Raw genomic sequence first — 24,056 nt, forward strand, 5'->3', positions numbered from 1 at the left:
GACTTCAATTTTGGAGTCAGCATATTACACATTTGAATTCAAGTTCTCCCAATCACTATGTATGTGACTTTGGGCAAGTCACTTAAGCTTTTTACAGCTTAGTTTCATCATTAGTGAAATGAGACACTAATAACTACCATTCTATATTACTATTGAATGAGCAAACATGAAATAAGTAACACAATGGCTGGCAGATAAGTACGAAAAAATGATACTAACATAATTATTATTCAATTATGATTAATAAGATCCTTGTCTCTTTATGTACCTTGGTCTTACCATATTTTTATATAAAAATTGCATCCAGTTCATCACCCCTCAAAACACATAGTCTGGATCTAGTTGTCTGCTTTATCTAAACTGTAGATCATCTGTACATTCCTGCCTTGTACATCCATACTTTTTATGAGTTCCTTCAATTTCTGCCTTCTGTGTTTCTCTCACTACTGCAGTGTGCTTTGGTAGAAAATACTCATGACACAGCAGGCCTGGGCTCTACTCCTAACAGGGTTGTTGGCTCACTGTCTGACCTTGGATCAGTCAATCTTTTTTATCATTTATTGTAATAACTGCCAATTACTGAGCATGACTTTGTTTCTGATGTCTTATATTTTATTTACTCCTCACAATCAGTTTTAGGAAGATATTTTCATTTCTCAAATGAAGAAATAGAAACTCAAAGGTATTGAGTAATTTGCCCAAGAGTTAACTTGATGTCTGGTTTTTCTAGGGCTCAAAGGTTCAGATGTTCTATAAGGAACTTAAGTAAAAACCAAATAACCTCATTAAAAAATGGGCAAAGGACATGAACAGACACTTCTCAAAAGAAGACATACAAGCAGCCAAGAAACCTGACAAAATGTTCATCATTACTAATCATCAGAGAAATGCCATTCAAAACCACAATGGGATACTAACTTACACCAGTCAGAATGGCTTCTGTTAAGAAGCAAAATAATAATGATAATAATAACAGATGTGGATGAGGCCACAGAGAAAAGGGGATGCTTATATGCTGTTGGTAGGAATGTGAATTAGTTCAGCCGCTATAAAGAGTGATTTGGAGATTTCTTGGAGAACTGACAGTTGAACTACTATGCAGCCTAGCAATCCCCTTACTGGGTATATATCCAAAGAAAATTAAATCATTTTCCCAAAGACACATGCACTTGTATGTTCATTGCAGTGCTATTCACAGTAGCAAAGATGTGGAATCATCTGAAGTGCCCATCAACAGTGGATTGGATAAAGAAAATGTGGTACATATGCACCATGGAATACTATGCAGCCATACAAGGCAATGTAATCATTTGTAATTTGTAATCACCAAAGCAACATGGATGCAGCTGGAAACTATTATCCTAAGTGAACTAATACAGAAACAGAAAACCAAATACTGCATGTTCTCACTTATAAGTGGAAGCTGAACACTGGGTACAATGGTCACAAACATAGAAATCAATAGACACTGGAGAATATAAGAGAAGGGAGGATAGGAGTGGAGTAAAGGTTGAAAAAAGCTACCTATTGGATACTGTGCTCACTAACTGGGTGATGGATTCATTCATACACCAAGCCTCAGGATCATGCAATATACCCCTTCCAAACCTACACATGTACCCCCAATTCTAAAGTAAAAATTGGGGAAAAAAAGGTGCAGATTTTTACCTACTCTACTGCTCAAAGTTGTGAGTTGCAGGGTCAGGTGAAGTTCTTTCATAAACCATGGACTATGATGTAAATGGGACAGCTCTCTCAGCTCAGTATTTTTTCTGCCAGCCACCACCCTGTCATTCCTATACCTTCTGACTTGTGGATTGTACAGTGAGCCACTTGTCCTCATTCCCTCTGGGTTTTCACATCCTTTGTTTCCTTCCATTCTCTCCCTTCCTTCTCTTCTTTCTGTGGTGGTTCCACAGAGCTGCTTATTGGACTCTTATTCTATATCCCCTTTCTTTAACCATAGAGAGTGCTCTCCTCTGCCTGATGTTTTTTTTATTTCAGTTGATCTCTTTCGTGTTTGATACCATTTTTAAATTGTTTTCATAGCTTAATTGCAGGCAGACAGTTCTACATTTCCTCTTTGTGTTTATAAAATCTTGGTTTAAAAAGGGCAGTGAAGGATGTATAGGAGGTAAGAAAGAAAAGAACAGAAACCATTGGGAAGGGCTGCTATGTTCCATCTTCAAAGAAAGTAGAGCTGGGGTTAGTCCAAATTGTTTGACAATTGCAAGGGAGTCATAGTACCATAGTTTGGACAAAACCTGGCTTTTTATTGCCAAAAAAACATAAGATAGAAATGGAGGTAAATGTGAATAATTCAAAGTAATGTTTAAACTTTCAGGATATTTCACTTTCTCTGGAATTAGAGATTTATGCTAGTAAAGAGTTAGGAAGGAATTTGAAATGTTTATGTTACCAGAGTGTAAAAAACATTGTCCAGTTGTTTATCTAATCTTTCATTGGGCTTGCTTTTAAAAACACGTTTAGATTTGAAGTAGCCTGAGAAAAATATACTGTTCCAGGCCATAACTTGATGCCCCAGTGGATATAACATGGATCCTTTTTTATTCATTTTGAGAAATTTCCCAAGCAGACAGATGTCTTTGTCCCTTCCTTTGCAGTTTCTTCATCCACAAATAACTATTATCAAGAACTAGAATTACAAGTGCTCTGTTACTTCTTTTTGAGTTTGACTCCTACAAAAATTCCTGCCAGGATCTTATTTCTTCTCTGGGATGGATATTTTGTTGTTGCACCTATTCAGTCTCACAAATTCTCCATGTGTTTCATCCAGTGAGATTTGTTTCCTAAAGATTTGTATCAACTAAAGCAAAGAACTTTTTCAGAACATTTTTTGGTTCACAGAGCAGCCAGGTCTACTTGGGGAGTAGAAAGAAGAGATTCTATACTATGTCCTGTTGTAACTGCTTTCCAACCTCCCAGTGGAAAAGGTAGACAATACTATGTAAAAATTAGAATTGATTTTGGTTTCCATTGCTTCCTCCTAATCTTTCAGCCTAAATTAATTCATTTAAGTCAACAACTAAATATTGTGTGCCTATTTTGTGCCAAGCACTATTCTAAGACTTAGGATATAGTAGCAACCAAATTAGACAGAGATTCCTGCCACTTTGGAACTCTTATTCTCCAAGAGAAGATAATAAATAATAAGCATGATAAGTAAACTATGTATGTGAGAAAGTAATAAGTGCTAATGTTAAATGTTACAGAAAAAGAAAGTGTGTGTCAGAAAAGGGGTAAGGATCACATAGTAATAATTTTAAATTGGGTGGTCAGGGTAGGCTTTGTTCACAAGGCAATTTTTGAACAAGGCTTGAAGAAGGTGAAGGAATTATTCATGCAGAAGTCAGAGGGCCAAGTGTTCCAAGTAAAGGTAATGGCCAGCACCATCCCTAAAGTGGGAATGGGGCTGGTGTCTACCAGGGAGAGCAAGGAGGACAGTGAGGCGGTATGGTGGGAGATGAGGTCGGAGGGACCAGATCATGTGCAGCCTTTGTGCAGACATTTGCTCATTTGCTTTTCCTCTGGGTGAAATGGGAAAAACCATTTTGAATGAAGGAATGACATGACTTTACATTTTAAAATGATCACGAGTTACTCTTTTGAGAATAGACTATAGTGGGGGTCAGAAGGTAAAAATGGGCAGGTCCAATTTAAGGTTACTCAGAGAAGCAATTTAGCAATACAGTAATATGCCCTTATCCTTGGAGGATGTGTTCTGAGACCCCCAGTGGTTGCCTGAAACTGCAGATAGTACAGAACCCTGTGCACACTGTTTTCTCCTACACGATAGCAGGAGGGTAGCATATGCAGCATGGATGTGCTGGACAAAGGGATGAGTTACATCCTAGGCAGCATGGAGAATGATGACCCAGGATTTCATCACGCTACCCGGAACAGAGTTCAATTTAAAAGTTGTGAATTATTTCTGGAATTTTTAATTTAATATATCAGAATGTGGCTGATCACAGGTAACTTAACCTACAAACAGCGAAACTGTAGATTACTGTAATTAAGGTAAGAGATGATGGAGTGTACCAAAGTGGTGGTAGTGGTGAGAAATTGTCTGATTCTGGATATATTTTAAATGTATAATGGAGAATTTCCTAACAGAATGGAGATGATATTTGAGAGGAAGAAGAGAATTTAGAATGACTCTAGTTGTTTTGGCTTGAGCCACTGAAAGGATAGAGTTGAGATGGGAAAGGTTTGTGGAGAAGATTAAGAGTAGTTGGGGACATGTTGAGTTTGAGATGCTATCGAAGTAGAGATATTAAGTAAGTAGTTGGGTTTGAGTCTGGGGTTCAGCAGAGAAATCTGGGCTGGAGTTACGAAATTAGGAGTTGTCAGCATGAAAGTGTTACCTTAAAGCCAGAAGACTGGATAAAGTCACCAACGCAGTAAGTTTATAAGAGAAATGAGAATCAAAGACTGGGTGCTGAATATTGTAACTTTCAGGAAGTTTGGGAGAAGAGGAGGAACCAGCAAAGAATACTGAAAAAGAGCCTGCAGTGAGGTAACAGGAGAGTCAGTAGAATGTGGTATCCTAGAAGTCAGGCAAAAAGGAGTTTCAAGGAAGACAAAATGATCAGCTGTGTCAAATGCTGCTCACAGGTCAAGTCAGCTGAGAGCTGAAAATTAGCCTATTGATGGAGCCATGTGAAGCTCACTGTGATCTTGGGCAGCTTCTGTAGAGTGGCAGAGGCAAAGGCTAGACTGGGATGGAAGTGTGAGAGAAAGGAAAAGAGAAGAGTTGTAAAGAGTATATATAGAGAACTCTTTGGAGAAATTTTGCCACTAAAAGGAGCAAGGAAATGGAAGAAGATGCTGGCAGGAAAGTGGAGTCAAAAGACAGTAAATTGTTCTTGATTTGATGTATATTGTTGTCCTATATTATTTATCAGGATCCTAATCTTTGTCTTTTCTTTACCAAGCTGTTATTTCTTATTGGCTACTGTTTTTTGTTTTTTGCCAGATCAGACAACCAATTAAGGTTTTATTTGACTATTTAACCCAACTATTGGTATTCCTAAATAGCTATAGTTGCTGCTCCCTGTTTTCTTAACATTTACTACCCTTTGTACCTACTCATCTTACATAAGAATCTCAGGCTTAGGCTGTAATAATTTGGCAATATTAGGCAAAAATGATGCTGATGCCGTAAATGCTTATTATTATAATACTTGTGTATTACTTACTATGAGTCAGGCACCATTTGAAGTGCTTTACATCAGTTTACTCATTTAATCTTTACAATTACCCTATGAGCTAGGTATAATTATTATCTGCATTTTACACATAAGGAAATGGAAGCAGAAAAAGATTAAGTAACTAGTTTTTCTTTTTTAAAAAAAGCTAATAATGGTGGAGTTGGGATTAAAATTCTGATGGTTTAACTCCAGAGGCCGTGCTTTTGAAGCAACTGGAGAATTTTAAGAGCAAGCAGTTAGCCAGAGAGATTTCATTTTACATATTGTAGGAATTTGCCAGAGTGACTGGATTATGTTTTTGGAGAAACAGGATAGAATACAGAAGCTGATTGGTCATTTCCTCAGATTTACTAGCCTATACATTAGTGGGCTATGCTCAGCCCACAGTCCTGGAAATGATGTGGTGGAACATTCTTAAATGATGACTTTTTTTTAAGGCTGTATTTCCTCAAGTTTCATGAATTCCTTTTTAAGTCAACAAGTAAATATTAAGCACCTACTCTTTGCATAAGTGGAAAAGAATTTAACTCCTTCCCTCTATATGTTTATTTCCCTGTGGGAAGCTGATTTGTTTATCGCATAGGCTGTGGAATCATTTGGAAACTATAATAGAAAGGGCTTTGCATGTGAACATAATATTTTACTATTTTTTAAAAGGATCCTTAAAATTTCTATGTCTTTAGAGATGACGTGTGAACTAAATGATTCTTTGTTAAGTGTTATTTCTTAGAGCACTGGTGAGCAGTTGCCACTGAATCCTTCATTAATAATCCCTTCCTTTTCCAGAAGGACTTGCCAACACCCATAAAGTATTCACTGGGAGAATTAAAGTCATATAAAAATAATTGGTGTTTGCTTCCTTCAAGGCATACATTAAAATACATTGCTCTGTTTCTCTGTTCCTTGGCTGCCTCCTATGTTTAGTAACATTAGATCAGCAGACTTCCTCTTTCAAGGTTCAGCTGCTGGCCATTTCAATTTCCCATGAGAAAGCAAACCTACCACTGTTTTTCCCTTTTATCTTAATGTTTCGTCCATTTGCATCATATTATCTTGTGGGTTTGCATTTCTCAGTAGTAATAGCACTGCTGGTAAATAGAAAACAATGATTGAGATGATGTACCCCGGTCGTCATCATCATCGTCATTGTCATCATCATCATCATCATTTGAGCCCTTTAAAAATTCCTATTGTAATCTCAGAAGAGTGGTTATCTATGACAGTAGAATATCTGTGGTTTCATTTTAAAAGGGATATGGACAGTATTTTCATGTGAATTACTTCTAATGCTTTGGTGACAATTTTACTGTTCACCACTGAGTTCAACTGCAAAACATTCCACCACTGGTCTACTTACTTCGTCCTCAACTTTTTTACCTGAGCATTTTATGGAAAGTCACATATAAATTCATGCTCTATTCATGGCCTGCCATTTCATGTGTATTTGGCTGTAACTGTAATAACTGATATATATTGGGAGTTAGAACTGAAAATAATAGCTAACATTTACTGGGAGTCTTTCTCTGTGCCAGGCATTGTGATAAACCCCTTACAAGAGTCATCTAATTTAATCCTAATCTCTCATAAAGCACATGTTATATTTTCTGCATTGAAAGGAAAGGGAATGAAGGCCCAGACTTTGACTTTGCTTAAGACACATGAAACTTGCCATGCCATGTTCTCTTTCAGAGTGTCCCTTTCTATGATCAATGGTTTAGTTTGCCACTCTGTGTATATTTATATTTCTCTTTTCTTTAAAATATGACATTGTTTAATGGGCTATTAAAAATATGTCATTAGATAGTAGAGTTGCCTGGGAATGAGTCCTGAGTGTTTCTTCAGTTTCTTCATCCTTTGTGGAAGGATATGATGAAAAGGCACACTCCAGAGCTGCTATGTTCTTTTCTCTCTTCTCTCAACCTGTTTCTAAGCCAATGACCTGGCTGGACTCAGTTTCCTAATCACCACCTAAACTCTGTCATTATTAAAAACAACACAGTTTGGTCAAGATTATGGATTTTAATTGGGATGTGGAAAGAAGCTCAAGTTGAAGAAATGTTGCCAGGATCATTGGGGCATGAATAGCTACTTGATGCAAGACGGAAAGCTGTGAGGAACACTAGCTCTTATTATGTGGTGTCCAGGCAAAGTGGAGTTATGCTCTTACTATTTCATTTTTTTTTTTAGAAATTATTATTGCAGAACCATTGGCTTCCTTTCTTTCTCAACTGTAGCTGTAATGTTTTATTTGTGCATGTGTACTTTTGAGAAAGTGTTGGTCTCTGAAGAGGGAGTTAGAAAAGGAAAGTATTTGAAATGGAAATATCTTAAAATTGTGTCTCTTTCCAGTTGTACATTGGATTTCTTTAGGATTTAGAAACAAAATGGAAATTAAAAATTGCAAATACCTTCTTTTCGAACTAGAAAACATTATACCGTATAGTGAAGAGTTAGTTGAAAGACAGTAGATCTACATTTTGTTGCAGAATGTTCCAGACATTGATCAGATGGCAAGGAAAAGCAAATATTAACTTTCTTTTCTTCCCTACCTTCTCACAATGGCTGGGCAATACTTTTGTATTCCTGTTTGGAGGATTTAATGGCCTTGTTAACATGTGTAAAAACATTGTGATTGGAGACTTTATCAAAATAGTGAGTAGAGGTTTTTTTCTTTTTGTTTTTTTGTTTTGTTTTGTTTTTTTAGGTTCCATGTTTATGCTCTTACTGGGTGTGTGTCTTTCCAAGTGCTCTAGGTTAAGAACTAAATGTGTTAGAAAAACAGATGTAATGCAAATAAATAGAAGAATTCTCATTTCCTTCAGTGAACAGAGCTCTGAGTTCCTAAGCAGTAATTTTACAGTAACTTCTCACCATATCAGAAGAATTTGTGCTGCCCCAGCTGCTTTTCTCTGAGTTTTGTTGTATCATAACCGATTACTGATCAATAGGGCCAGACAGCAATTCACCTACATATGGTAGGGGGTTGCAATGCACCAACATAGTGCAGAGACCGCTCTTGCCAACAATTAATTGGGGAATTCACTTTATGAAGCCCTGTTTACAGACTGACATCTGGAGAAATTCTTAACCTGGATCCATTCCAATCTGTAGGATTTATGGACTGTGCTTGCTTTTTGTAAATAGAACCCTTTTTCTGGTTAGTACATTCTGTTTACATAATTATCAATGGATGAAAATGGCTATGTTTCTGTAATTTCTTAATTCTCTCTACCAAGTGAGCCTAAGTTCTAACCAGCAATCCAGCTAAAGGAATACTTGGACACCCATCATTATTCAAGTTGTGGAAACATCTTAATACCAGGAGCACCCTGCTCTCTTATATCCTGACTCTCTGACTGGAGCCCTTATACCCTGAGGGACTTAGTGTTCAGCCTTTACAGGGGTTTTAAAACTTGTTGAGACACATGCTAGACCTCTTAAAATGTATTAGACTCCCTTTTATTCACACACTTCATCTCTGTTGTGAGGTGTGAAATGGAAATATTTTCAAACATAGGTACGTGCATAGTCTTGAACATACTTTAAGTTCCCACTGTGTGGGGGGGATCAAATTTGGTTATTAGGCAGTGGAACTGAGCTCCATACATTTTGAATGGCATCCTATTGGACATGCACTACAGTGACCTTCACCTGCCCCTCTACAACTAACCACTGTTGTTTCTGTCAATGTGGTCAGCATGGTTTCTGCAAAAACAGGGAGAAAGGGAAGTCATGGGATGGATTTACAAGGCATAGAAAACCGAGTTTCTTATGTTGCCACTGGAAACTTAAGACTACCTAGAAAGGCATTTTCTCTTTCTGCCTTGCTGAGTTTGAAACTGTAAAATTATACCTGATTAAGAGTGTTGTGCCTCTACATGACAACACAGACAACACAGTGAAAAGCAGAGTGGAAATGGAAATGAGAGAGAAATGGACATAAGTCTTCCAGTCTTACCTAGACAGGAGCAGCAGCATTGAATGGTGTTAACCTTATTCACTATGCTGTGTTAAGAGCACAGTAAGCAAAATATTCCATTCCCCAGGACTTTTTTTCCAAGATGTGCTTTGATGAGGTCTGTGCCTGCTGTATTTATTGACAATCTCCTATATATGTGTTTTTCTGGAAAATGTCTGCTCAGTGAGTGCCTCTGAAACCCAATTTCATAACACCACACATCTACAACTATCTGATCTTTGACAAACCTGACAAAAACAATCAATGGAGAAAGGATTCCCTGTTTAATAAATGGTGCTGGGAAAACTGGCTAGCCATATGCAGAAAACTGAAACTGGACCCTTCCTTACACCTTATACAAAAATTAACTCAATATGATTTAAAGTCTTAAAATAAGACCCAAAACCATAAAAATCCTAGAAGAGAGCCTAGGCAATACCATTCAGGACACAGGCCTGGGCAAAGACTTCATGACAAAAAAGCCAAAAGCAATGACAACAAAAGCCAAAATTGACAAATGGGATTTAATTAAACTAAAGAGCTTCTGCACAGCAAAAGAAACTATCATCAGAGTGCATAGGCAACATTCAGAATGGGAGAAAACTTTTGCAATGTCTACCCATCTGACAAGGCCTACTATCTAGAATCTACAAGGAACTTAAATTTACAAGAAAAAAACAGCCCTATCAAAAAGTGGGCAAAGGATATGAACAGACACTTTTCAAAAGAACACATTTACGTAGCCAAGAAACATATGAAAAAAAGCTCATCACCACTGGTCATTACAGAAGTGCAAATCAAAACCACATTGAGATACCATCTTACACCAGTTAGAATGGCAATTATTAAAAAGTCATGAAACAGTAGATGCTGATGAGCCTGTGGTGAAATAGGAACACTTTTACACTGTTCGTGGGAGTGTAAATTAGTTCAACTATTGTGGAAGACAGTGTGGTGATTCCTTAAGGATCTAAAACCACAAATACAATTTGACCCAGAAATCCCATTACTGGTTATATACCCAAAGGAATATAAATCATTCTGCTATAAAGACACATGCATGTGTGTGTTTATTGCAGCACTATTTACAATAGCAAAGACATGGAACCAACCAAATGCACCACAGTGATAGACTGAATCAAGAAAATGTGGCACATATACACCATGGAATACTATGCAGCCATAAAAAGAAATGAGATCTTGTCCTTTGCAGGGACATAGATGAAGCTAGAAGCCATCATCCTCAGCAAACTAACACAGGAACAGAAAACCAAACATTCTATGTTCTCACTCATAAGTGGGAATTGACCAGTGAGAACACATGGACACAAGGAGGGGAACATCACGCACCGGGGCCAGTCAAGGGGTCGGGGGTGAGAGGATGGAGAGCATTAGGACAAATATGTAATGCATGTGGAGCTTAAAACCCAAATGATGGGTTGATAGGTACAGCAAACCACCATGGCACTTGTATACCTTTGTAACAAACCTGCACATTCTGTACTTGTATCCTGGAGCTTGAAGTAAAATTAAAAAACAAAAAAACAATTTCACAGAAATGTTGACTTTCCAAGATGGCCCCTGAGCACAGAACAGAAACATAAACACACGCACATATATCATTAGTCAAAAAAATTCCCACTATTATAGCTTTACCAATTGTGTGCTCTTGAGGAAGAAAAGTTAAATCCAAGTAAGGGCAAACTGAGCCCTTTGGTCTGAAGTTCAGTTTGGAAGAAGAGAGGTCATGGAGGATGGATCAGAGGAAGCGCAGTCTCACTTTTTCTCTGTAACTTTTTGCATTTTTGTCTCCACTATAGCTGTTGTGTAAGTCCTTGTCTTTGTTTATCCATGATTCTTCCTCGCTATACCTTCTGTTCTTGTTTACATTCTTCTAACTGCTAATATATTTTGTACGATTTACTATTTTGTCATTTACACCTTTTGTAAATCACCTCAAATGTCTTCTGTAGAAGAGCATACACAGAAAGATAAAATATGTTGTGATCCATTCTTTCCCCTCCCCTTTCCTTTCCATCCTGTCTCCCTCTCTCTTGCCCATCCTCCTTCCTTCTATTCTTCCATTTCACCAAAATGTTTCTAAATATTCAACCAGTATTGCTACACAAGCATACAGCAGATGGCTGGCTTTTTTCTCTTTCGGCTAGAAAAACTTATTTGAAACAACTGGGAAAACTAACAGAGTAGAGAATTGTCATGAAATCTGTACAAGCCTGTGTACCTATGTGCATACGTATGAATCATCTCTCTCTCTCTCTCTCTCTCACACACACACACACACACACACACACAGAGAGAGAGAGAGAGAGAGAGAGTAAAATATCTCCAAATGAATATATTTATAGAGAGTCTCTGAGTCTGAGGGAAACTTCATATTTAAGATAGTGTGATACTCTTTTCAAAAGACCCATTTTTCATACTGCACATGAATTATAAACCATTGAAATGAAATCTCAAAAAAGCACTTTATCCATCAAGTAAATCTTGATCAAAAGAAAAATCTCACTGGTCTATACTTTTGAGGTTTCTGCTGTTTTTAATTCTTAGTGGCAATTCAGGTCATGCAAACAGAAGATTCTTTGGCAAGTCAGAACAAGGTCTGTGGTCATTTATGATTCTCGAAAAGTGTCTCCTTGTCTGATTCCTCTTAAATATATGAAGAAAAAAGAAGAAAAGTTTTTTTTTCTCTATGAAGGAGTGGAATGCGCTCATCGAATACCCAGTTTATCACAAAGGTCACTGTTGCAAGAAAATAAGCAGCAAAGTCTTCAAATATACCCACAGAACAGCTTGCCAGCCCTCTGGATTTTCTGTCACTGAAAGGAAGGACTAGTTAGGGCAGCCAACTTGCAAGCAAATACATTAAGATCTTCCTGGGGGGAGGGGGAAATGTGTTCTTGAGAAAGCTCTAGTGTGATAAAAAGGAGGGGAACCTGCACTAGCTCTGGGACATTTGCACATCAGTTTCCCTCTCTGAACCTCTGTGTTGATATCTACTACATGCAAGTGATTGAACTGAAAGCTACAGTTCTTTGATTCCACAAAAAAATGGGGCAGAAAGTGTATCTATACAAAAAAAAGTAGAAGGCAGGAGGTGATAAAATGCATGATGTGCTGAGCGCGATGCTAGGTGTACATGATCTCATGCCATGCTCACAGTCAGCCTCATCATCACCCTCTCTTTAAAGATGGGACAACTGATGACCTGCCCTGGGTCCTACAGCTAGGTGCAGCTTGGTCCGCTACTATGATAACTTGAGCTCCACATTGGAGCTGTTCAAGGCCAAAGCCTTCTGCTTTGCCCCCTCTCTTTCAGTGGTCTCTCCATTCACTGCCCACTTGGCTTCTTTGCTTTTGATAGAGGAAAAGAGAAACTCCTGGAGACCATTGTAAAATATTGGAAACTCTAAGAATTTATGTTTAGAGTTTTAAAAATTTCCCCATTGTAATCATAAGAAGGACATCAGATGAATTCTAATAGAAAGGTATCATGCAGTATCCCTGATAGTACTCCTCAAAACTGTCAAGGCTTTTGAAAACAAAGTCTGAGAAACTATCACAACCAAGAAGAGCCAAAGGAGACATGACAATGAATGTTATATAGTATTCTGGATAACTATATCCTGAAAAAGACAAAGGACATTAGGTAAAAAAGAAAAAATATGTGAATAAACTATGGACTTCAGTTAATAATAATGTATCATTATTGGTTCATTAATTGTAATGCATGTACTGCACTAATGAAAGACACTAATAAATAGGGGAAGCTGTGCAGAGGATATATAGGAATTCTCTGTACTATCTGCTAAAGTTTTCTGCACATCTCAAATTGCTTTAAAAAGTAAAATCTATTAGAGAAAATTTTTTTTATCGTTATCCAACAAGAAAGAACATTTGTCACAGTTGGACAAAAACTATGCTTTTAAACTTATACTATAGGATATCCTGGTAGTAGTACTGTAAGATAAGACATCTGGCAGTGTTAAATGCCTCTAGGAACTTTGAAAATTACAATACTGTATGCAAAGAAGCTTTCCATGAGCCTTAGATTAAGCCAGGGATGGCTAATTTCTTATGGCCCACAGGCCAAACCTGGCCCACCACTTGTTTGAGTAAATAAAGTTTTATTGGAACACAGCCAGTGCTCATTCACATTTATGTATTGACTATGGCTGCTTTTGCACTGTGACAACAAAATTGAATATTGGTACCAGAAACCAGATGGCCCACAGAGCCTAAAAAATATTTACTATATGGCCAACCCTCTGGTTTGGGCTATTTGAATTACAAAGTAGGTTGCGAGACAAGTTAGCTAGGAGGCCCGATTCACCTATGGTGGAATCAAATATTGGAACCCAGTAGTTTAAGTAGCAGGAGAGATATCAGATAGGGCTTGAGAAAAATAGATTAGCCAACTCCCTAGGTGGCCACCTGGTTAAGATTTTCAGGCACTTTTCTCTTTGCTGCAGAACTGTCTGTGGCCCCAGGGATGTATCAGTTTGTTTCATACCTACCCTGCCAAACCCCTACATTAGGGAATTTATCTTGACCCGGCTACCCTACTCTTCTTTTGGTGTTCCTGATTTGGCCTGAAAATAGTCAGGTCTTAAGTTGTGTTTCATTGTGCTAGGCACTAAGCACATTCACCTTTCTTCCTTATGAAGGAGGGCTACGTTAGTCTCTTAGATGCAGAAGCTGAGACTGATTTTAGTGAAATAACTTTGCTCAAGAAAGTCACTTAACTAGTAAATGTGGAGCCATGAATTGAGACTTCAAAGCATAACCTTGACCTTCCTATACCATTCCCACTTTCAGTGCTAGAACTGGCTTGCGTTAGCTACTGAGAACCAATTGTTGAATTTTTAGAAATTTTGGGAGTCGGTTGTCAAATATATAGGCATTATTAAAAATTACATAAATTTACAATGAAGTAAATTATATTAAAAACAAAGATGATACAAACTCAAAACTCTTCCTTCCTAATTAGTTTACTATGTTTTACTATGATGTATTCTCTTGAGGTTGTTTACATCTGTGGAATCTGTATGGTAAAAATGCTGCATCTCTGCTAAGCAGTACATTTGGTGATGTCACTTTGGTTATCTGAAGTTGGCCATAGGGGGAGTATTCGTCCTGCAGAGATGGGTAAACACTATGGATTGGGGTTTTCCTCTTTTTCCTGGAAAGCCGGCTCTTCCACATTTACCAGCATACCACTGCTTTCCTTGCATTCCAATTTTGATCCCCAGTATTCTAGATGACAGTTAAATTTGTTTCTGCTTCACTTCCTATCTTAACCTTTGAACTCTACCTCTTTCAGTTAACTCTACAGTAGCAACCTGCAGAGAAGGCCGAAGCTCCTTTCATTGTTGTGTTTGTTTTTCTGACAATAGGTAGAAATATCTTAGTGTAATTCACCTGTTGATAAAATATGTTTCACTTTTTTTCTTATTTTTTGAGACAAAGTCTCGCTCTGTCACCCAGGTGGGAATGCAGTGGTGTGATCTCGACTCACTGCAACCTCCACCTCCCAGGTTCAAGTGATTCTCCCGCCTCAGCCTCCAGAGTAGCTGGGACTACAGGCATGTGCCACCACATCCAGCTAATTTTTTGTACTTTTAGTAGAGACAAAGTTTCACTACATTTGCCAGGATGGTCTCCATCTCCTGACTGCATGATTCACCTGCCTCGGCCTCCCAAAGTGCTGGCTGGGATAACAGGCGTGAGCCACTGTGCCTGGCCTGTGTTTCACTTTTTGAGGAGAAGTGCAGCCATTTTATAATTTGCTTTTGAATGTACAAACAGGTTAGAGGACAGCTTGAAATTCCTAAAAATCCTAGAGTTGTGTTATCTTTATAAATATAGGGCAAATTCCTATTTGTACAAAATTTTAAGTGAGATTTTCTACTTAAATAGATTTTTGGCTAAATAATGGTTGCATATGTATTAATATGTTATCAACATGGAAGGGTCAAATTTTTACAGCAAGGTTTAATTAACACAGATGGCCATATACCTAATTTGATTGTTAGCAGTTCAGTCATAGGCCCCATAATAAAGTGCCTCAAAGACATCCTTTTTAACATCATTGGTGTGGTCTCCAATTTATGAACAGTTTTGTTCCAAATGGTTCTATGCCGATTGTTGAAAATTCATTATATGTGCTTCATATTTTATAATTTTGACATAGAAGCTAGGTTTCCAGATTAGTACAGAAAAGTTTTTAAAGCAATAACTTAATTGTAATAGGGCTCTATAATAAAAATGTTACTTATAACAATATTCCATTGTGGAAATGCATCTAGAGTTCTGACTTAAGATGCCAGATTCCCTTAATTATAATCCACCTAGCGGTGGTGAGGGGAACCTAGACATCCTACCTTGGTGGGAGAGAGAGTTTTTTCTGTACACCATGACCACTAGAGAGAGAGCTGCCACATCTGGTCACTAGATGTATGACCAGAAAGGATGAACATTAAGTTGTGAAAACCCATTTAGTTGCCACAAGGAGTTTGCTGATATTTGAACCTTAATTAGGAATTTGCTGTATTATTATTTTCTGCGTATCACATTAATTAAGTTAGACCATATCTTATAGTTAGTTAAGTATGGCCCAAAGACTGGCATCTGCCTGCAAACTTTTTGTTACCTGACCTTCACAGTAAAATGTTGAGAAACTTTTGTAGCAATTGAAAGGGCGCCTTTACGACTGTTGAACCTAATTCTAAAAGGTGAAAGCTGATGTCTTATTTAGTTTTTCTAGCAATTCTTTTTATTCATTTCTATTACATTTTACAAAAGTATTGATTAGATAGATTGAAAATTTGAAAAGCAAGTTTTTCTGAGAAGCATCACTGTAGTATATAGGGAGCCAGGTTGCAGTGGTGTAGAAACTTGTATAACGCTTAGCAAATAACGTAATCTCTTGGTTTTACATAATAAATTGAGACTTTCTAGCAGGCGCAACTCTGCATAGCTAAGTCAGAGATGCAAGAAATGTAAAATTTATATTTTCTTTAATACCAAGATGGTAGGGGATTCAGTCTCAGTTGTTATTGCCCACCCTTGCCATACCCCACTGCATCCAGGGAGGCTTATACATGGGTCTCAGAAGACGAAGACACGGTAGCTACCCACAGCCTCATTGCCTGAGCCATCAGTGGAGTTGTCAACTCCAGGGCTCCCTGTGGCCGAGGCTGCGGCTTCTGGTGCCCAGTCCTCCTGTGTCCCATGCCTCTATCTCTGGATGATGTCTTTTTACCTTGAGCTGTGGGCTGCTGCCTCCGAGCCAGCCCAGGTGCCAGCCGTCTCTCACTCTCTGAGTTAGGACACTTATTTCTACCTCTTCAGGGAACCCCGGCTATGGAAAACCAAAGCTGGAAAGGGAAGTATTTCCAGGCTACTTTTATTCATGGGGTCCGCATTACAAACTTCCCTGGAGGCAAGGAAGCACAAAATGCCTGGGTAACATTGTAGGAAGAGGAGGGGTAGGGGAAAGGGCAGTAGAAGGAAAGCACACATTAGTATCAGTACATTTACCCTTGCGAAATGAGGGCAGAGAGCCCTTCACGACAGCTTTATTGGAGGATGGAGTGAGTTATTGTACTAAAAATGCAAGGTAGGGTGCTCAGCACACAGTAGATCCACAGGATTGTAAGTCCCCTGCCCTCCTAGAGGCACTGACCTGATTTCCAGGCTAGGAGCCTGCATTTCTGCTTGTGCTTGACTGTAGGCTTGTTTGTGTCACACTTGCCATTGTGTTTGGATGATTTCCTCCAGCTGCAGCCCTCTCTCCTTTTATGGGCTGGACTCTCAGCCAAGGGTACTTCATCTGGCATCCATGGAACCCAGGCTTCATTTCCATGGATGACTTCAGAGGGTTTCAGTTTGTTTGGAAGTTTTAAATTTTGTCTATACAGGTATTGATCGACTTACGACCTATGCAACTTACGACCATTCGACTTTACGACCGCAATCGCTAGCCACTACTGCTCCGCGTCTGGCAGCACAAATGTTGCCCAGCTGGGCGTACGACAGTGTGGACCAGCTTCTGGCAGCACTACCATCTCCGTGTGCATATAGCCTACTCAACTTACGACCAAATCGTGTTACGACCAGTCTGTCGGAACCAATCGTGGTCGTAAGTCGAGCACTAGCTGTATTCTTTTATTTGCTTACTCTTAAATTTTTAACAAATATATTTTTTTCTTAGCAAAAGTATCAGATATACTCATCTGTTGTTTCCTAGAAGATGTTAATTTAGTAGATGTGGGATGGTGCCTGAGAGTCTGTATTTCTGACAAGCTTTCAGGTGATTCCTGTTCGGCTGGTGTGATGATCTCATTTACATGAGCAAGGTCAAAGAAGCCTTTTGACTTTGTGGACTTGCCTTCCATTGCCCATTAGTTGCATGAGCTGCCATTTTCTTTTTGCAAGATACCTAGTCATCAGAAGCAGCATCTGAAATCCTTACAATTACATGCTTTCATGCCACAACCATTTGATCTCCCAGTGTCTTGACCTCTATGTGCACATTGTCCTGGTTAAGCATAGGTAAAAGCTTAAGTAATTGCACACCAGGGGCTATTATCATCCCGTTCACCTCCAGCTATGGAGCCTCTTGTCCTTACAGATGGGTGGCCAGCCTAAGTTCAAAATTCCATTGTGAAGACTTACTTTTTATTATAGTACTACTCCCAGTATCAGCAGTATCAGTGATTTTCTCTAGAGGACAGAACCTGAGGCCAAGATTAAAGTGATGGCTGTTTGAGAGCACAAACTCTGGGAAGGGAGGGTGAGAACAAAGGGCAACAACCAGGGGAATATGTAAGGTCATGCAGAGTGGTGCTGCCTGCACCTGAGAGTGCCTCTCTTCAAGAGCCATGAAGAGGCTGAGCAGGTGCAGCTATGCAGTACACAGCCCTTTTTTTAGAGGCCTACAAAAGAGAAATAATCATCCAGCATATTCCTGGTTGGCAGGAGCAGTGGAGGAGTTCTCTGCACAGCTTCAGCTTCTTTTCTTTTCCCATGATGCACTCACTGGTCAGGATGCCAGAGCCCACCACTATTGTTCTTCCCAAGCTGGAAGTGGCAGACACTCTGGGTGTGCAGTTGGGAAGTTTGGCTACAAGAGGCATCCAAAGCAAGCGGGGGTGGCATTCCCAGGGCAAGTGGATAGTCAGCTCCTGCAGTGGATGTGGAGTCTGAGGACGTGCATGCAATCTGCCCAATATAGCACCTGAGGGGTAGAGGACCAGGGCAGGACATCTGGCCATCTCTGTACACAAGATGAGGCAAAGAGAAGAGAGGAAATGACATGCATGGTTGATAATCTATAGCAATTGGCTTTTCTTTTTGAGCCCACATGATAGAGAACTAGGAAGTCTTTTATTTCTGTTTTTGTCAAAATAGTGAGTCAGCTGGAATGAAAGGACACTAATTTATCAGAGGAGACCTGCCTCTCGCCAAGCATGTGGCAGCTGTGCTAACTGCTTGTCGTACTTGCTCTCATCAGTTGGCTGGGGGACGCCTCTTCCTCACTCCTGAAGTTGCTTGTGTGTGAAAGCAGCTGCATGAGTGTAGCATTCCTGGCCTCCCTCTGCTTCCCTCTGTCTCAGGGATGGAGAAGTGACTTAACCTGATTTGTGAATCCAGAATGAGAAACCTGGCCCTTCTGCCTTTTTTTTAGGGTTCTGTTCAGCAGGGAGCACATCTCTTCTTTCTGCTCTTCCCTGTCATCAGTCTTCCAGGTCTCCCCCAGGCCCTGTCACCACCGCATATACCCTTTTCATTTTTACTCAGTTGGATGAGTGTAAAGAAGAGAAGAAAGCAACTGACTTTTTGGGCTTCTCCGAAGGCCCCAGCTCCACTGTGTGCCAGACTGGAGCTCTGAGACATTGGCAAGTTACTGAATCTCATCATGAGACCTCAGTTTTCTTATAAATGAATAATAATATCTATCTCATGGTATAGTGTGTAGGAATTAAATGAGATAATATGGTTAAGATTTCTAGCCCCTAGAAAGTACTCAATAATGATAATTCTTGTTACTATGATCTACAGGCTTTGGAGAGATTAAAAATAAGCCTGGTTCTCCTTCTGGATAAGGCACTTGCCATTTTCAGATATGGCTGGGCGAGTTCCATTGCACTGATGGGTAATTATAATGTTTCCCATTCAGAGAATCTCTGAGGCTAGCCCTAATTCTTATTTTGTGAGTATGGAAATGCTCTTCTGTCATTTCCCTCAGCATCGATTTCTGTTTCAGAGTTGATGCAGAGGTGTGGATAGTAAGGTGCGTTTTCCTTCAAACCTGGAACCTTGCCACTGTCCCTCTCATTTGAATGATGTGATTTTGAAGTCAGTGCTGCTGATACCCTCTCTTTCCTCAGAGTGATGTGAGCTTCATAAGCCCCCTCATGCATAAAACCAAACTTGAGTGCTGAGGCTTTGGACTGTGTGTGTGAGAAGCCTCAGAAAAAGAAATCACACTTCATTAACAAGAAGAATGGCTTTGGAAAAAAGCATGTACAGTATACAGCATGTTAGTACATTTCCAGGAAATGATGGCAAATCAGTCAAATCAAGTTGCAGATGTAGTCAGGAAATTCTCGCATGATTGCGAGTTTCCCATACAAGATTTGGGTGGATAAAGTCAAATGAGTTATACCTAGTACTTCAAAAGCACAGCAGTGCCAGCTCATCCTCGAGTCACCTTTGGATTGAAATCCTCCACAATGCAGTTCATGGCTTTGCTGTTGAATTATGAAGTGTTTGTGTCTGTGCTGTAAGGTGTTGGGATTCAGGAATAGAATCAAATTCCAGAAAAATACCACCACAACCACCGTCCCAGAACACCAGCAATCTTTCTCTTTGCTCAAGGAACGCTTCTTTCCCTCATGGTTCACGTGCTTCATTTGTTTTATAGTTTCTGATGCTCTGGTATTAAATGGAATTCCTGCTGAGGGGCCCTTATATTGTAGATATCACATATGCTATAGGTTTTGTCCTTTCTGACTTTAAAAAGGATAAATTTAAAGACAATACTGTTGCTGCTGTTGCCAAGTCATAATCAGTATAACATGTCTTTTGGGGCAGTAACTCATTCCCAGTATTTTCACCAAAAAGAAACATTTAAGGTCATTCTTTTTGGGCCACTCGTGGAGATTGTTGTCACGTCATTTATTATCTTTATGACCAGTGTGTTCCTAAGCTATGCTTGCTGTGTGGAGAGGCAGATTTTCTTACACATTGCATAAAATATTGTTTGTATTTTTCAACTAGGTGGTTGTACTACAATCCCAGAGTCAGACCTAGAAGAAAGATCCGTAGAACAAGACTCCACAGAACTGTTTACCAACCACAGACATCTCACTGCAGAGACATCCAGGCCTGGTAAGAGAATGGGTGGCCTTCACAGCGTTAAGTCAGAAGGAGTGACAATCTGGTCAGTTTTTGTCATACCAGAGAGCATTCTGTAAAGCTGCTTGTTTTCCAATTTCTTCCTCCTTCCCCTTAGCACTGGTGCAGCTGAATTTGATCTTTTGTGTATTCCTGTCGTTATTCAGACCTTTTCTCTTTCTTTCTCTCTCACTCTTTTTTTCCAGAAGTTTCACCCCTCCAAGGAGTCTCGGAATAATCCAAATAGAGTTGTTTGGTTGAGAGGAACATGCCCGTCTCAAGGCTGAACCTGTTTGAACCTCATGCTAAGCACAGTTATAGGGCTGGCGCAGGTGCTTCCTAAAGCTTACCTTCCTGGAGATGACACTGCATAGAGAGGGGGGTTGGGACTTTATATTTTGCTAGGAGGACTTGTAACACCATGGGCAAGTCAGTTGAAACTTGTCTTGTTTTGCCAGGAAAGGAAGTAGTTGCCTTTGGTCATCCATGTGCTAATAGTCACAGAATACAGTGAGATGACATAGTTTTGGGATAGATTTTATAATGCAGAGATTCAGATCCAAAATAATTTGATAACCCATTTTTTTCACAGAATTCTTATAGAGTAAATGTATCAAGTTTAATAAAGCATCTCATTGTCAAACAATATCTTGGATTTTATTTATAATTAGAAGGATTTATAAGTGATTGCTCTACATTATTTCTTCAAAGGAAAGGAAGTGAATCCAAAACTTTGCTACTCCATGGTAAGACCTGAACGTGATTATTTTAGAAATAAAAGAACTGTTATGAAACTTTCATATGATTTGTTCTATTAGGCTAACTGTGGAAGAAGGTAAGTTTTCTAGTATTGTATGAAAATGTTTAAATATTTTCAAGAAAGCTAGCATATTAACATCCCCTTTTCATTACCCCATTGGGTGACACCTTTTAAAAAATCCAGGCTATAAAAGGATTCACACTTTATTACAGTTAAAATTTAAGGTTTTTATGTATAAGAAATGAAAGAAAGTTTGCCAATTTCAAGTTAGAATTACAGTTGTGAGACTGATTTATTTAAATAAAAATATGTCTTTGCCAGTTTTGGAATGCCTCTCTGTACAAAAGGGAAAGTTGTTCATGGCTTTTCTATATGTGAAATGTCAAAAAAAAAATAACTGCAGAGGATGTATTACTTATTTGTAGCATCCTCTTTGAGGAGATGCAGATTGTATTATCAAAATAACGTGATCATTTATAGCCATGATATGAACATAAAATTTTACTGAAACTATAATTTTCTCTTTAAGTCCTTCATGTCTTCTGATTCAAAAAGCATATACATCAGTGAAATATAAAAACAATTATAGAGATGGTTCTGAAAGAGCAACAGAAGGCTATTTGGATTCCTTGGGATGCCGTCTTAATAACCTTGTGATTTATGCAGTGTTGAATTAGCTGGTGTTATTTTTCTATTTTAGGATCTGAACTATGGAAGCTATGTGGACATCACATGCATTAAGGGTTTTGTTGCTTTGAACTGTAAAGGATATAACTTATGGTACAGCGCAACTGCCAAGGCCTAATCAGAGTAAGATGCCTGTTAGAATAACCACATTCCCCAGTGCTTAATATCTGGGGCAGAGAGAGGGTCTCTGTTCTGGCTAATGTGGGAAAACATTGCAAACACCGTACTTCCCAGGTTTGCCATCATTTCATTTTAATTGTAAACTCAGACCCCAACCCTTCACTTCAAGGCTCATTTTGAATAAATTATCTCCTCATCCCTACACCAAGAGCCACCTTTGAGGTCCTCTTGGAATAAGTGGACAAGGCATCATGGACTGTACTTTTAGCCCCATATTCTTCTGGCCCTTTATTATATTCTTCCCGTTTTTGTCTTTTCATTTGCTTCAACATTTAGTGTATTCTCTCTTGTATCTCTCTTATATGCCTCTTAAATCCCTTCTGTAATGGAATGGGGAAATGAGTATAGTCACACTGTCTCCTCTTCAAGTTCTCCTGATCACTTTTCTTGGCAATCATCGTCCCTTCTTTAGAATCCCTGGAAAACTCTATGCCTCTCTATATACCTCTCTCTTACTTATTGTATTTCAGAAGTCATGTTTTCCTTTCCTGGTGGGATAGATTTGCAAGCTCCTTGGACATAACTGTTCTTAGATAGTTTTTCTGTTTGGTAAATATTAGTTGTATCAACAGATCAACTGATTTCCTAAAAGAAGTCAACAAGTCATAGAGAAATGGAGAAGCCAATTATTTAGAACATTGGCTGTGATCTAACCTTTCTAATTTAGCTGAGAGGAAGCTGATGTGACTATCCTACTATTTTTCTTGAATTTGGCTTTAAAGACAGATCTGAATCTTAAAAATTCAATACTTAATGATTGTGTTCATGAGTACTTGGGTAACATTGATTTAAACACAGGATTCAGGTTTTAAATAAAAGGAATAAAAAATTATAATAAAACATTAGTTACAAAAACGAATATAATAAGAATAACAAATCACAATGTAAAAAGCTTATAATAACCATAGATATCACAAAATCCACACAAATATAATATTTATATTATATTAACTCCTTGATATACATTTTTAATACTTCTGCATTTTTTGCACACATTTCTTATTCACTTGTTTAACTATCAACGATTTGTAATTTCATTTTGTATAGAGTGAATTAAAAGATAATTTTTTTCTCTGGAATTGTTGATCAGACTTTAAAAAAATTACTGATAGTTTGCAAAAGCTTCTTTCAGCTTTAAAACTCATCATTTGTAATGTCAGGCAGGTTTTTAGGATTATTATATTATCAGGGCATTTTAATTTTTCTTATACAGTGATACATTTCAAATAGTCATGGAATTGACAACTCTCTTTTTTAAAAAAAAATAATTTCAACTTTTATATTAGATTCGGGGGTACGTGTGCAAGGTTCTTACCTGGGGATATTGGGTGGTGCTGAGGTTTGGAGTGCAATTGATTCTGTCACCCAGGTACTAAGCGTAGTACCCAATAGATATTTTTTAATCCTTGTCCCCTCTCCTCACTCTAGTAATCGCCAGTGTCTATTGTTGCTCTCTTCATGTCCATGAGTACCCATTGTTTAGTTCCCACTTACAAGCGAGAACATGTGCTAGTTGGTTTTTTGTTCTGGCACTAATCTGCTTAGGATAATGGCCACTGGCTGCATTCATGTTGCTGCAAAGGACATGATTTTTTGTGTGTGTGTGACTGCATGGTATTCTGTGGCATATATAGACCACATTTTCTTTATCCAGTCTACCATTGATGGGCACCTAGGTTGATTCCATGTTTTTGCTATTGTGAATAGTGCTGCAATGAACATGTAAGTCCATATGCCTTTTGGTAGATTTATTTATTTGTTTTGGATATATACTCAGTAGTAGGATGACTAGGTGGAATGGTAGTTCTAAGTTCTT

The 24,056-nt window shown here is 38.6% G+C and overlaps 1 protein-coding gene across 6 annotated transcripts in view; it reads left to right on the top strand.

The window, feature by feature from the left end:
• BBS9 (Bardet-Biedl syndrome 9) overlaps positions 1-21,407 on the top strand; it is a 466,532-nt gene extending 445,125 nt beyond the window's left edge. For 3 of the 6 annotated variants that reach the window (XM_017527150.2, XM_017527153.2, XM_017527152.2), the window contains 2 exons: positions 20,497-20,607; positions 20,820-21,261. In XM_017527150.2, the coding sequence (XP_017382639.1) occupies positions 20,497-20,607; positions 20,820-20,851 (143 nt within the window). In that variant the 3' untranslated portion in view covers positions 20,852-21,261. Of the gene's footprint in view, positions 1-20,496; positions 20,608-20,819 lie in introns of all 6 variants that reach the window. The other 3 variants (XM_037737962.1, XM_017527149.2, XM_017527151.2) reach the window with 2 other exon arrangements.
• Positions 21,408-24,056: the final 2,649 nt, after the last annotated feature.

Source organism: Cebus imitator, unplaced genomic scaffold, assembly GCF_001604975.1.
Source record: "Cebus imitator isolate Cc_AM_T3 unplaced genomic scaffold, Cebus_imitator-1.0 Scaffold45, whole genome shotgun sequence".
Taxonomy (NCBI): Eukaryota; Metazoa; Chordata; class Mammalia; order Primates; family Cebidae; genus Cebus; species Cebus imitator.